Genomic DNA, 15,425 nt, shown 5'->3' with positions numbered 1-15,425 from the left:
CATACAAGACACATGCACTTCCTATTGTACTTTACCTCCAGCACTTCCAGCACCACTGTCAAGTTCTCATTTATTTACTCCAGACTGACCAATTATGTTGTCCTGAAGTTATTTACAGAAGTTTCTAAAATATGTAGGATTTTAAATGGACTTCATTGGGTTTCGTCTGGTCTGTCATTTATTAATTGATTCAACTTAAGAAAAATCAATCTAGTAGTAACAAGTGAGCCTTCACATTTTATATTTATATCATTGAAATTATATATATATATTATATCATTGACAAGTTGTAGGAAATTATGATTTCCCCTATGCAGATAAATTATGTTGGTGCTCATCAGCTCTCAGTATGCACCAGATACAATGCATACTATTGGTTATAACGTGACTAATACATACAGATGACCTGTTTTTGTGAAACTTACTCTTTAAGAATAGCAAAAGCAATAACTTCCTTTTTCTGCTGCATTCTCAGCTGCACACAGTACAAAATATCACTTCACTTGGACTTACTTCTAATTTTCCAAATCTCTGGGCACCAGTCCCCATGGCTAGGTCAAACCTTATTCACATTGGAAGATGAAACAGAATATGAAGGGTATGTGCTTGAGTCGTCGGAGTGCTACACATTATCTAATGTAAATAACTGAGAAACCTGAGTGTGTTGCCTTGTTTTCCTGAAGCAAATATAATTTACACTTCAGTATAGATACAGTGCTTCATGTACTTGCTTGTTTTTTTTTTTTTCAAAGCAGTTTATCACAACAACGAAGGACACAGGATACATATCGTGGTCTTTTTCATTGAGTTATGAGACATTTCTTCTTTATCCTTTCAATTCTTAAGGCAAATTCAAGGGCAAATTGGTTTATCTCAGAATTCCTTGGAGATTTTTTTTTTTTTTATTTCTGTGGGCTTATATCTCCTGATACTATGTCATGGGAGGAATAATTACCTGACCCCAAGTTGTTGTTTGCTAAAATCTTAGCATATTTTTATGGCCATTACATTGTTTTGTTATGTAATTTAATTCTACAATTTTTTATCAATTGGTTGACTAAATGAAAAGTAATTTGCATTATTTATATTTACTTAGTATTAGAACAACAAATGAGTATATTTCCCTCAATATACTACCCAGTATGACATCTTCTCTGCTTTGCTGTACCTGTCACCATCACAGGGTGCTCTACTTAACTCTGAATCATGTAGATGTAACCAACCGTCTTATTAAATAAGAAACACAGAACCAATGCAAAGAAGAAAGCCAAGAGGTCAGAGCTAAGAGCTAAAAGCTTACTCTTCCTCCTGCGGTGGTCCTACCTCTCTGAACCAGAGCTACTTCCTGTATTAAAGTCTTTATATAGAGTTTCTGTTCTGCCTTCTCATTGGTTGTAAACCCAACCACATGACCGCCTTGTCATGGCCTGTCTGTATAGACGTCCAGGTCTTCTATGGTTGGTATTGAGATTAAAGGTGTGTGTATCCAATGCTGGCTGTATCCCTGAACACACAGAGACTTACCTACCAAGTGCCTACCAAGTGCTGGGATTACAAGTGTATGCCACCACCACCTGGCTTTCCTATGGCTTGCTAATAGCTCTGACCCCCAGGCAACTTTATTTATTAAAATACAAATAACATTTTAACACAAATAAAATATCACCATATTTCCCCTTTTCTATTTTAATAAAAAGAAAAAAAGAAAAATCTTATAACTAACATATGAAAAACTAAATACAAAAGTACAATAACTATATACAATATATACAAGTAATAAATACCTAAACAATGTCTAGTTCATTTGTATTTGACAAATTCAGAGAAAATAATTCCATTATCTATCCTATTATATCTAATTCATTTTCTATCCTAATTAATCTTCAACTATAACTAACTAATCTTCAACTCCCTCAGATACCCAATAAGGAAATACTATTAGCTAACAAAAATAAAAACAGGAAGTACATGCAAGCAACTTCCAAAAAAATTGTGAGTTGACAGAAACATCCAGCTGCTTGGACAGTCATCTGAGGTTTCTCCGCAGTGTTGGGGCATCATCTTCAGCCTATAGGCTTAGCATATCTGACAGACTCATTTGTGAAGTAGGATGTACACAAGGTCAACAGTTCAACCTCACATTGAGTGAGAGCAGTCTATATACTGGAAACACCTGAATTCCACTAGTGTCATGTCATGATTCAGGATTTTAAATTCTGGAAATTGTTGATGTTTTTTGAATTCAGCTGTCCATTCTTCTTGGCTATGTGTGTATGTGGCTTCATCTCAGCATCCCCTTCTCCACATCCCTCTATTAATTGCCATTCTACTATTGAGAGGCATGACCTTAATTACTCTTCAAGAATAACTGTTTCAGCTGCTGTCCCCTTGCACATCAGAAGCCATCGGCCCACTGCCTGTTCAGCTGCCTTCGAAGAAAAGGGCACTGTCCCTTTTCCAGATTGCGAAGGCCACTTCAGGGATGGTACCATATTGTCCTAGCCTCAGAAGATGCCTTTTGATAAAGCCATAACCATATTTGTTTTGGCAAAAATCAGTAGTCCTTTGTTTCATGTCCTGTCTGTCCTGTTTGTCAGCAGAATCATCATGCATGTTTTATTTGCTTATCAGACCCAAGCATCAAGTGACTGTCCAGTTCTTTTTATTATAATTACAGGGATTCATTAGAATGCTGCTGTTCCAGCAACCTTTGGAAGATGGTCTGTTGAGCACAAGAGGCCTAGATCAGAAGTTAGAATAAAAAAAAAGTTGATAATAACTCTTGAGCTTTCAGGAAAACAGCCTAGAAACATGAAAACAACTCATTGCTCCTCTTATTCTTTTTCCTAACCCACACAGTCACTCTCACAGCAGTCTATGCATGTATCTGAAGTTTTACATTGTTATCATCTCAAATATTCAGGCCAAACACATATTGTGTCAAATTGGTACTATCTTAATGTGGAATGATTGTGATTAATGGATTATAATTCATTCACAGATGAATTGATAGTTCATAGCCCAGTTTCTACCCAGCAGGCACTATGCTAGATCCTGAGAAGATAGTCTATCACGTAATGTGATTCAAGAGTGCTGAGCTTGTTAACCTTTTGTTAGATAACATTCATGTAAAACTAGGATCCATAAACAGCAGTGATGTCTGCTGCCAGTAACCCCCTGTGAAATCTTAGATTCTAATTAGATGCTGATTTTCTCCCCATAACTTTTATATTTTCTAGGAAGAAAATAATAATTCAGAGACACATTTCTATGTCCCCCATTTGGATTGTATAGAATTTTAAAATAAGTTGTGATTTCAAGGATACCTGATTTTCAGTTAAGGATGTGATTTTAACTATGTACTCAATCTCAGCCTTCATCTCATTTGAGAAGATGTAGTCAAAATGTCCTAGAATAATTCTATCTGGTAACTGTTACAAAATTTTGTCCTAAATTAATACTAACAGAAAATAATTTACCCTAGGTTCTATGTATCGAATTAACTTATGGTCATAGAGAAGCCTATGAAAGAAGAGAGGAGATTTTCTTTTCTCACAATAAAATCATAAGAAGAATCTATGTTCTTACTCCAATTCTGAGAATGATAAAGGCCAAGTATGACACAATCAGCAGTTGTTACTCATCTGTTAATTTATCCATTACACAGTACTCTCTAGTAATCCACTTACTCTTCTATTAACTTATCTGTCATAGTTCCTATGTTGGCATCAAAATTTGAAGACATATTTGGGGATGCCCAAAAGCTCATGTTTACCACAGATAACATTTAAGTCCCTGGATTTAACTTTTCTAAATTCTTTCAATTCCATCTTTAAACCACTGTTTTAAAATAAAATGGAAGCTGTTCTTTTTTTTCTTCCTTTACATTCACTGAACTCCACAAATATTTATTGAGCTTCCAACAACATGACAAACACATTACTAGGTAAAGGGAATGCCAAGGAGAATGAAATGCAAATGCATCTTCCCACGAATCTTACAGCATAAACTTGTCTTTTAATTGGGAGGTGTCATGCAAATATATGGAAGACGATGAGAGTGCAATGATGCCAGTTCTCATGATTCAGCTCCATCATGAGCAGCCCTGGCATGGTTCTGAAATTGAAGACTTAATGTAAAAGACTGTGATCACCTCTGCATATTGGACAATTTGTACACTTCCAAAAAATGGAGGAGTATTCTCAGGTTTGCTGCAACAGCAGGTGGAGTTACTGGCAAAGTGTTTACCATACAGAAAATCCTTGGTATATATATATATATATATATATATATATATATATATATATATATATGCTCTTTTTGCATTGTTATGACATAGTGCTTGACATAGACCACATAAGGGAGGCCAGCATTGTTTAGACTCATACTCTCAAAGGGTTCAGTCCATGATTGTTTGGCCCCATGCTTGGTCAGCAACTCATGATGATGGATGTGTGGCAGCCTGCGAGCCAGTCAAGTCCTCCATTCTCTGCACTCTGCATTTGAAAATGATATCAGGTCCTCTTCCTTCAAATAGATCCCTCTATTGAAGTTTCCAGAGCCTTCCCAAGGCTCTGATTTGTCACCATATGGAAACCAATCATTCATTGTACTAGCCCATGGGGAAAACATTTATTCAAACAATAGCAACATAACTACAAAAACAACACAATAGTAATTATTATACTTCCCCTCAGGTTTTTGTTCTGGTTTATCTCCCACAAACTGAGACCCTGAGAGCAGAGACCGTGTTCATTACCTGTTTCTAAGATAATACATGAAATAGTTTAGGGTGCATTCTATATGCTTATTAATACAAAATATAATGTAGTCCTGTGCCATACTAAGCCCATGGGGTCTTATCCATCTAGGCTGATTTTCATGTGGGCCTTATTATGCTCCAGTTAGCAAAAGTAGCCCCTGAGAAAGGCAATGTTCACACGTCCAGATTATGCACAACTGTGAAAGTTTAGTACACTTGGGATGTCTTTAGCATCACTAACTCATGTCGGTGGGATGAAATGATGGATAGAATCATTGCTTTAAGTGTTTAGGATCCAACAAACACATGGGAAAGAATATAAAAAATAGTAGCTTGTAACTGCCCCTTGCCACTACCCTGAGGGCCAGACTCAGCATTCCATGTGTCTTGTCTCTTTCTATCAATTGCTTTTTTTGTATACCCACAAACTTTTTTGTTATAATGTCAAATTGCTTACTTGGTGTTTTTGCATGTTTTTGTGTGTATGAATGTGTACGCATGTGATATATATATAGAGAGAGCTGAGAGAGAGAGAGATATGCAAAGGCCTCATTTTAATATCAGAATATAATATATATGATGCTATAGCATAACACAACACAAGCTTTAAAATTTCAAATATTTTTACAAGTCCACTGTCTCTTTAAAATGCCCCATCTCACTGCTGTTGCTCATAGAATTTCTCTTTTCTCTCCTTGACTGGATTCCTGGAGTTGGGCCTGATGTTTGGCTGTGGATCTCTGCATCTGCTTTCATCAGTTACTAGATGAAGGCTCTGTGATGACAGTTAGGGTATTCACTGATATGATTACTGGGGTAAGCCAGTTCAGGCACCCTCTCCACTATTGCTAGCAATGTAAGCTGGGGTCATCCTTGGGGATTCCTGGAAACTTCCCTAGCACCTGGTTTCTCCCTATCCCCATGATGTTTCCCTCTATCCAGGTGCATGAGCAGACTTTTTGGAGTTCACTACCTATGATGAGACACCTTGCACAGCCTTCAAGCAGGGGTAGGGGATTGGACCTGCCACTACTAAATGTACCTCCCTATGGGAGGTCTTATCTTCTTGTAGGAAGAAATGGGGAATAGGTTGGGAGGGGGAGGCTGGAGGGGCAGGAGGAGGGAAGAGGGGAATCTTTGATTGGTATGTAAAATGAATTTAAAAAATCTAAAAAAAAGTCCAGTCTCTTTTAAAAGTGAGCTCCTATAAAACAAATACAAAAAAATTTATATTTTTCTTTTATTGCAAAGGGGAAGAACTGGAGTACAAAAACAACCACACTTGAACAAAACTAAGATGTAGCAGTGTAAGCCTAAATTCTATAGCTCAATGTATAACATGTACGACTCACTTACTGTATTGTCTTCTAACTCTAAATGTCTAAGATAGTCCCACTACTCCACCTTTTCCATCATCATCCACACATAGTTGTCTCATATGCTTAGGCCAGCTCCAGCTCATACCTGCTACTATCCATTACAGATATCCAAAAATCGTGGGGTCTCCATTGTAAATGAAGCATATCTTCGCCATGAGCTCTCCATGGGGATTCCAACTCTACCACACAATGTTAGGTTTCATAAGCTCTCCATGACCCCCTTGATCTTGCATGTTCCAAATGAGGACCATGTGGGGACTCATACATTATCATGTTCAGCTTCCAGCTGGAGACACAGCCTACTCTTCTTGGACTAGTTTCTGAATACCGATCCTGAGAAAATGTTTTCTTAGTTTCCCAGTGAAGCACAGAAGTTTTCACCCATAGAGTGCTAATCTCTTGTGAATCACAGCTGATTTTTCAGCTGCAGCTTGTTTAGCATTCCAATGTCCAGTGAAACACAGGTTTGACCCCTGTGGTACCTTTCTCCTGTGAATCAGTGATTAGTCTTTAGCTCAGTCTGATCAGGACATACATGACAAAAGCCCAGGCCTCCACAGTCCCTCTTTCCTCAGCACTCATACCATCCAAGCTCCCGCTAGGACAACTCAATAAGATCTGGACAATTTCCCAGCACAAAGTATTCCATAATCCTCTGGAAACAATACAGTCAAGATCGTCACAGTAGCATCCACTTCTCTGTTACCAGTTTCTGTCCTTGTTTAATTTTTGTTCTTGTGACTGACACCACGACCAAAAACAACTTAGGAGAGGAAAGTTCTTATTTAGCTTAAACTTTCAGTTACAAGTTACAGTCCAGTATGGAGGGATGTCAGGGCTGGAACTCAACATCGTCCTGGAGCAGGAACTTTGCATGCATGCTACTTGCTGGCTTGTTAACAAGCCATTCTGATAAAGTCAGTCCCTTAATTGTGAATTCCTACTCAGGTTTCTCTAGGTTGTGTCAAGTCGACAGGAAAAGGCCACTAGAACAGAATGCATGTAATGTTAAGTTTCTCCAGTCTTTCCTAGAATACTTTAAGCAAAAGTCACTTTATTTTTTTATACATATAAACATTTTAGTGTGTGTGTGTGTGTGTGTGTGTGTGTGTGTGTACATCTTTGTGTCCTATTGGGCACAAGTATAAGTCAGAAGACAATTACCATAAGGTTCTTTCTTTTTTTAAATTATTATTTTATTTTACAATATAATTTAATTCTACATATCAGCCAGGGATTCCCTTGTTCTCTCCACTCCCGCCCCCTCCCCTTCCCCCCAGCCTACCCCCCCCCATTCCCATCTCCTCCAGGGCAAAGACTTCCCCAAGGATTGAGATCAAACTGGTAGACTCAGTACAGGCAGGTCCAGTCCCCTCCTCCCAGGCTGAGCCAAGAATCCTTGCATAAGCCCCAGGTTTCAAACAGCCAACTCATGCACTAAGCACAGGACCCGGTCCCACTGCCTGGATGCCTCCCAAACAGATCAAGCCAATCAACTGTCTCACCTATTCAGAGGGCTTGATCCAGTTGGGGGCCCCTCAGCCATTGGTTCATAGTTCATGTGTTTCCATTCATTTGGCTATTTGTCCCTGTGATTTATCCAACCTTGGTCTCAACAATTCTCACTCATATAAAGCTGGTTCCAGGATTTTAATTCAAAATTTCCAGCTTGATGGCAAGTGTCTTTGCCCGCTTGAACCATTTCAACTGCGCAAGTTGTTTACATTTGGCTGCAAATTGACTTATATCTGGAATAACAGTTGAACAGAGTTGAAGAACTTATAGAATGAAAATGGTTTCAGCTATTTCATACTCAATATGGATGCTTTTATATTTAAATATTTTTAGATTGATACATTATCTCAGTTCTAAAATGAATTAGGCTGGTTGATTGTTATATCCCTAGAATAAATGAAGCCCAAAAATATGTGAATCTCCACAGAAAAGATTATTAAAAAAGAACTAAATTTTACCACTGTGTTTATTCTTAAGGAAAAATTTTCCTCTGCTTTTTGTTTCATTTTTCTTATTTTTAGATACAAGTGATCATGAAACCTAGTATCATAATACAATTTATTAAAAAGATGCTATTGGTATTTAGGAAGAAACTATGGCTGAAATAATTTCTAGCAAAAATAACAATAAGGCCAATTTGTATGGTTTATTTGTTAATTTAAAAAACCATGGATCAGAGTGATATATATGAGTATCCCCTTGTCCTCAGAATGGCTGCTTTATGAACAGAAGCCTCTATGAATGATATATTATTCAAATGTTCTTTTTTTAATAAAAATGCTAATGGAAATGTTAAAATGCACATAAATTAAAATGCTCATAAATTAGGATTAATATCACATTAATGAATTATAATCCTACATTCATTAAGATAAAGTGGCGTTTCAATATTTGTTCTTGCTCATAAATTTAATACAATAAATGAAAGGGATACACTTTGAGATTCAATAAATATTTGATGTAATCTTATGCCTCAACTTTTAAAAATATTCAAAGTTAAAACAGGAGATCTCAATGCATTTAGGTTCTTTGTTGCTATTTTATGTCTTTTTCATAATCTTTTCTTTTCATTTATTGAAGCGCTAAATACAATTCAAATTGGAAAAGAAAGCGATAGAGCCTGTTCTGATTAAAAGGAATCCCAGGAACACACAATGCCTTTTGAATTTGTAGGAGTTTCTTTCGACAACACACCTACTTGTTTAAGGAAAAAATACTTTATATCTCTAGGTGCAAAAAAATTAGGACTCTATTGACAGTTAAATAAGAGAGTTAAACAGAAATATGTGCATCTAAGCATTATTTCACAATGTTAATTATATAATTTCTTTTACAAATGCAAGATTCTAAAATAGCATGCACTTATTTAAATTTACATTATGTGTGTGACTGTTTGTCTATGTGTACATGCATGAACAACTTACATGCACGGTGCCCATGGAATGCTAAAAGGGGACATCAGATTCCCTGGACCTGGAGTTATAGGTGGTTGTGATCCACCATTGAAAGCTTAGGAACTGAATCTTGTCCAAGATAGCTCTTAACTGCTGAGCCATCTCAACAGTTCCCAATAATCAACTTAATATCTTTTTTAAAATTAATTTATTTTTTAAAGCAGTAGTCTACATAGTGTCATGGGGGAAGCAACATATTAGAGTATTCCTAACTCCCTCGTGTGAACAAAATAATAAAAGACTTCTCAACATGGGATTCTGCATTTCTCAGCACCTACCTATGTCTGTAAGGCCAAGACCTTACTTCATATTAAAACACTATAAGTTTTGTTCAGTCAACATTCATAGATGTGATATGTGATAGATTTGAATTCTTCTTGAACAGCTGTCACTTTCCATGAAGTTACATTCTTTTGCTTGAAAATGTGCTCCTGTGTACTATCATTAATAATCATTAAGTGGAATGATTTCCAGGACTAGGAAAATCGTTGAGAAGTAAAGAAAGAAACGAAAGTCTTAACTATATAATTTGAGTCATTGGATTTTTTATTATTGTTGTTTTGCATAACTATAGCATCAATCAATCTAAACTCTTGGGCCACTCCATCTGACCTTATCAAATATGAACCCTGCAGAGGTTATGAGCCATGTTGGCCCTCCAGTTTTAGGATCTCATACTAAATATCAACCAATTTAAACAAAATTTAAGGAGATGTTTGTATTAAAACTGACTTATGGTTCCTGCCTCATTGTACTTCATAAAAGGCAGTAAAAAATAACATTCTGTGTATGAGTGTTTATGTATATCAATTAGTCAAAAAAGTATAGATGAAATGTTGTGTTTTCTATTTTTTCTCATCCTTTTGAAACCATGTGAGTTCATATTAAACACATTTGAGCACTTTGTAAAAGCTGAACTGGTGAAGTTCATTACACTTTAACATAACATGCTGTAAATAAAACTATATATTATTTGTTCAACTTTGCTTAGCAGAGACTTAGGGGGTAGTGTAAAAGAATCAGTTTGACAAGCAAGAGTCAGTTAAATCATTCAGAAAATAATTTAACCATCTCCATAACTAACTACTGCTATTTTTCATTTTAGTTGCACACAGACCTGGATCCTGGAAGCAAAAAAATCAAGTATATCCTATCAGGTGATGGAGCTGGGACAATCTTTCAAATAAATGATATAACTGGAGATATCCATGCTATAAAAAGACTTGACCGAGAGGAAAAGGCTGAGTATACATTAACAGCTCAGGCAGTGGACTGGGAGACAAACAAACCTCTTGAGCCTCCTTCTGAATTTATTATTAAAGTTCAAGACATCAACGACAATGCACCAGAGTTTCTCAATGGACCTTATCATGCTACTGTGCCAGAGATGTCCATTTTGGGTATGTATGCTTCCAATTTCGCAGACCTGTTAAGAGTCATTTTTTTCCAAATAGCTCTCGGCATCAGGGGTGGTTTGATGCTGAATAAAAGACATTTATTTCCTTCTTATCACTCATTTGCATTTCCAAATCCCCTTTCTTGGCCTACGTTCCACAGCTCAATAGCTTTAGTCCCTTAGTGATAGAAAGTGACAGAGGAGTGGTTTTATTAAAATACTGCTCCTTACACAGCAGTATTTCAATAGGCTAAATTTGTATTCCTGTCATAGGCAAGTATTGTTACTGAGACGGATTTATCAAGATTTGTTCCAACATGACAAGATAATCCTATTGATATTTGTTTCATGTTTAATTATTTGTTTGTGTATATTCACATGCAGATGTAGTGCGCAGAGACATAGAAAACAACTTAGGACTAGAGTCATGCAGATACTGGCCTGAGCAAGTGAGCAGAGTCCACAGTGGATTATGCAGTCACGCTTACCAATGAGTTTCTCTTTTTATGGCTCATTTACCTTAACCTTATGGTGTGTACAAATTATTGCTACTACCATTCACTTCCTCCTTTCTCTGAATCATTGATGCATTTATTACCTAAAGAGCAAAGCAAAATGCTTTTCAGAATATGATTTTAACTCCTCTCTCCTGTAGATCTGTTAAACTATTCTTCAACCCAAGCTTTGATATGCAAGCCACCAAATCTCAGACTATTTATGATAAAAGGAGAGTTTTCAGATCTCTTTCTTCCCTGACAGGTCAGGAGGAAAGATGCCAAATTCAAAGCACACTATCACAAATGTCATTTCTGCACATGCGATGTACAGCCTAGTTTGTTTCCAATTGCATTTAATGATGAAGGTAACCAGCAAAGACAGACAGACTAGACACAAGTAAAAGTGACAAAACCGATTTTTAAAATATATCAGAAAAAAAAAACACCGAGGATTAAGTGATTACAGGAATCTGAATTCATTATTTAAAGAGTTCCGCAATCTGACATTAGAGTTTCTGCCAGAGATTCGGATCAAAAACCCTGTTTCTAGGTTCTGTATCTCAGGAACGTGGCACAGATACAAACACCAGGAAGAAAGTTATAGATGGAAAATGTCAACACAAAGATGATGGATTTCAAGGATGAATTTTTTGCTAATTATTAGGTACACATATCACCTTGTCCCTTACATAGCCAGTACAATCTTGACATGGTAGTTGCTTTTAGTTGCTCAGTCTGGGGTATCAGCTGCCCAATCAACATTTGGTCACATACCCATTTTTAGTCACTTATTCCTATGGTTTGTTCATTGGGATTATTGTTCTTTCCTCATACCGGTTTGCATTCTGTTTTTTTCTCCCTTCTTCTCCTTTACCTGTTTGTCCTTCTCATCTTCATCGTCCCCCTCCTCTTCTCCTCCTCCCTCTTCTCACTCTTTCTTTCTTCTTGTTTCAACCCCTCTAACTTCTTTCTTTTCCATCTACCTTTAATTTGTCAGCCTAAGTCTTCAGCCATTTGCTCTGTGTGGATAGCTTTAAAATCCCAACAACTGCTTCATCTGTCTGCTTAATTAAGCCCATAGCCTACATGCTCACATGCTTTCTGTATGTTTTCACGTAGAGTCCTGAAGACCACTAAAAACAATATTAATAACCAAAATTATGACTTTTCTTTATATGTTTCTGATCCAGACTTTTACAATTTTCTGTGTCCCACTACACACTGAACCCCCACATAAAACTTGAAAGATAGGGGTCAATTTTGTTGTTGTTGTTTTTCTTATCGGGGTTATACTTTTAAAGAAAACTGACCCCCTCTCTCCCTGCAGCCAATAACTGTCACTATCTCCTCATTTAGTGGTGGAGCTTCATGCCTATCTTCCCTCTTGATGCTGGGATTGATTGAGGTTAGCTTCCACAGGCATTCTGTATGGTATCACATCACTGTGAGTTCATCTGTGCCCTGCTCTGCCCAGAAGGCACCACTTCTTTGTAGCCATCTATCACCTCTGACTTTTAAAACCTTTCTGTTCCCTCTTCTGTAGTGATCCTGGAGCCTCTGTAGGAGGCATGTGGCATATACATGGATATGTATATACACACACACACACACACACACACACACACACACACACACACATATCCCATTTAGTGCTGGGCATTCTGCAGTGCCGCCTTAATTGCTCACTTCATTCTTAGATCTAACCCTCCTATATCAGACCCAGTGTCTGCAAATGGCTTATCTCTGTAGCCTGCATATTTTAACCTGATTAAGCATTATCTGCATTTACAATGGAAAAAATCTTCCATATAGTTCATAGCTGTATATGTGTGTGTGTGTGTGTGTGTGTGTGTGTGTGTGTGTGTGTGTGTATTTTCCTTCACTGAATAAAAATACCCAAGCTCCTTAGCCAGGGAGGTTTTGATGGCTTTATTTTCATTTGATCTCCTGTGCCATACTAGCCTATAATAAACTTGTGTAGAAACACCCATTTCAGCAGCAAATCAGAACTGATTTTAGCTCTTCATCTCTTACCCATATATTTCTCCTGCCAGGAATCCATTTTATCTACTTCTTATGAGAGGAATCCTATTTTTATTTATTTTTTCTGCTCATCAAAACTGAATGGTTTGCTCTATAGATGGCCAAAATGACACATTTTCTTGGGGGAAACTTTTATGAATTCCTGGCCATAATGTACCTCTCCTCCATCAGCACCACTATAAAAATAAAGCACACAAACAAGCAGAAACATCCCCATCTTTGCACATCGTTTAAATTCCGAAGTACAAGCAGGAAGTGAGAAATGCTAGGTGATTTTTCTTTTCCTTTCACAACTTGTTTGATCTACTCCTTTGGGTCAAGAAACTTACCCCATTTGTCTTTTTATCTAGATTTTAGTAAGACAGTTCCTAAAAACAGAATTATCAGCACCTTCAGAACACAGAGCGTGCTTAATTAGTGATATACAGTGAACAGGGAAACTGTGACAGTCCCATGCTACTGTTTCCTTTTCTTAAGGCCAACACTGTATATGTTGGCTATAAATGTATCAGAGGATGCCCTTTCTGTGCATGTGAGTCACTTGCCTGATAAATATGCTAGAGAATAAAAGTACAGATATGTATACAAATTTCAAAGTTATTTTAGTGATGAAAAGTTATAAAAGGTGTTATTTGCTACAGAATGGCATGTGTAGCTCTCTCTCTCTCTCTCTCTCTTTCTCTTTCTTTCTCTCTCTCTCTCTCTCTTTCTCTTTCTCTCTCTCTCTCTCTTCCTCTTTTCTCTCTCTCTCTCTCTCTCTCTCTCTCTCTCTCTCTCTCTCTCTCTGTGGGTGTGTATGTGTGTGTGTGTCTTATCTTGTTTTCTTCTAAAGGGATAGACTTAAGTAATCGTTATACACACATACATGTATACTTTCCCTCAAATATACAAACTGTACATATGCACATGAATGTTTAAATCCTTAATATGTAACAAATCTCCCCAAATTCACAGAGACTTTGTTGAAATTACCAGTGCAGGTTTGTATCACTCTTTATTCAGGGGTTGATTGTGAAATTTTAAAAGGTTAAATTATGGCCTAGTTGTATTGCTACAAATGATTCCCATGCTTAAATACAAGGTAAAGGAATGCTTTAAGAGTTTGTATGTACCACTATTGGTGCTTTGGTGGTGGTGAAATAATTTGTATTAATGGAATCCCCACGTTACATTTGTACATTCTTACATGTATTGATTTTAAGCAATGGGTATCTGGTTTTTGTTGGATGCTAACTTCTTTGGCTAAAGGAAGCAGATGCAGCTGTGCTGTTCTTTACTCTAGTGTGAAATATTCCTTTCATTTCTCATGAAGGTGACTCATGGGATGAAGGTCATCTACTGTTTCTGTTCTCTAACTCTTACCACTGTTCTTTCTCATAGTGTCTCTTCCCTTGCTTCCTTCTTCTTTCATTTTCTTCCTTTGGTACTGCAAAAATGCCAGCATTGCACCCGTGCACCCTGAGTAATGCCAGCGAGAACTGAGGGATTTCATTGACCAGGAAGTGAAAAAATAAAACTGTAATTGAGAAATTTACTGATATTAAACTGAAATGAATGTGATGTGATGTTCCAAAATTGCCTGCCAGTTGACAAGCATACACACACACACATATATATATATATATATATATATATATATATATATATATATATATATATATATATCCAAATGGAAGCCACATTAATTTAGAAATATCTTACTTGGAAGCTGGAGACCTGCTTCTTTTATATTCTACAGAGAATTTCAGAACTTGATGATAATTTGCTTCTATAGCAAAGCTGTGTGTGTCTTATTTTAACAGTGGAAACTGAAGTTACTTTTTAAGTTAAGTTTTGCCTGTATTTATTACTTCAACTAGTCAGTATACATCCTAATGATGTTGTATATTGCGGTAAGGATGTTTTAACTCTGAATGTAAGTCTAAATCTGGATTGAGGTACATGCAGCAAACTTCCTGTTTGCTTTATGAATTGATTCTGGAGTTATTAAGTTCCAAATTTGATTTCCATTATGAGAGTGACAAAGCTACCATTTTAGGCCACTTCATCTGCCTAGTACACACAGTAAATCCTAGCAGGAGTGTGCTTAGAGATTGTCAACCATCAAAGTGCTAACTGTGTGGCACTTTGATATCCAGTACTGATATCCAATAAAAAACTAGTTTCTTTATAACCAACCTATGATTTACTGTTAACAATATCATTCAATAAATTGATGAAAGCATGGTGAACACCACGATCAATGTAAACTTGTTCAACGACAATTAGTCTATGAATTTACATGTTCGAATGAAGATTATTTTTGTTTAAAATGGCATGTTAGTCAAAAGGTGCTAAAAGGACATGACAGAGGTGGAATTTGAGCTGTGGGTCATTGTT

General features: G+C 36.8%; 1 protein-coding gene across 3 annotated transcripts in view; it reads left to right on the top strand.

Moving 5' to 3' along the window:
- Cdh8 (cadherin 8) overlaps window positions 1-15,425 on the top strand; it is a 368,270-nt gene that overhangs the window by 119,088 nt on the left and 233,757 nt on the right. For all 3 annotated transcript variants that reach the window (XM_028890179.2, XM_028890178.2, XM_028890177.2), the window contains exon 3: window positions 10,216-10,510. In XM_028890179.2, the coding sequence (XP_028746012.1) occupies window positions 10,216-10,510 (295 nt within the window). The remainder of the gene's footprint in view (window positions 1-10,215; window positions 10,511-15,425) is intronic.

This window comes from Peromyscus leucopus, chromosome 5 (assembly GCF_004664715.2).
Source record: "Peromyscus leucopus breed LL Stock chromosome 5, UCI_PerLeu_2.1, whole genome shotgun sequence".
Classification (NCBI taxonomy): domain Eukaryota; kingdom Metazoa; phylum Chordata; class Mammalia; order Rodentia; family Cricetidae; genus Peromyscus; species Peromyscus leucopus.
The sequence above is the reverse complement of the archived record's forward strand: the minus strand, read 5'-3'. Positions and strand labels throughout refer to the sequence as shown.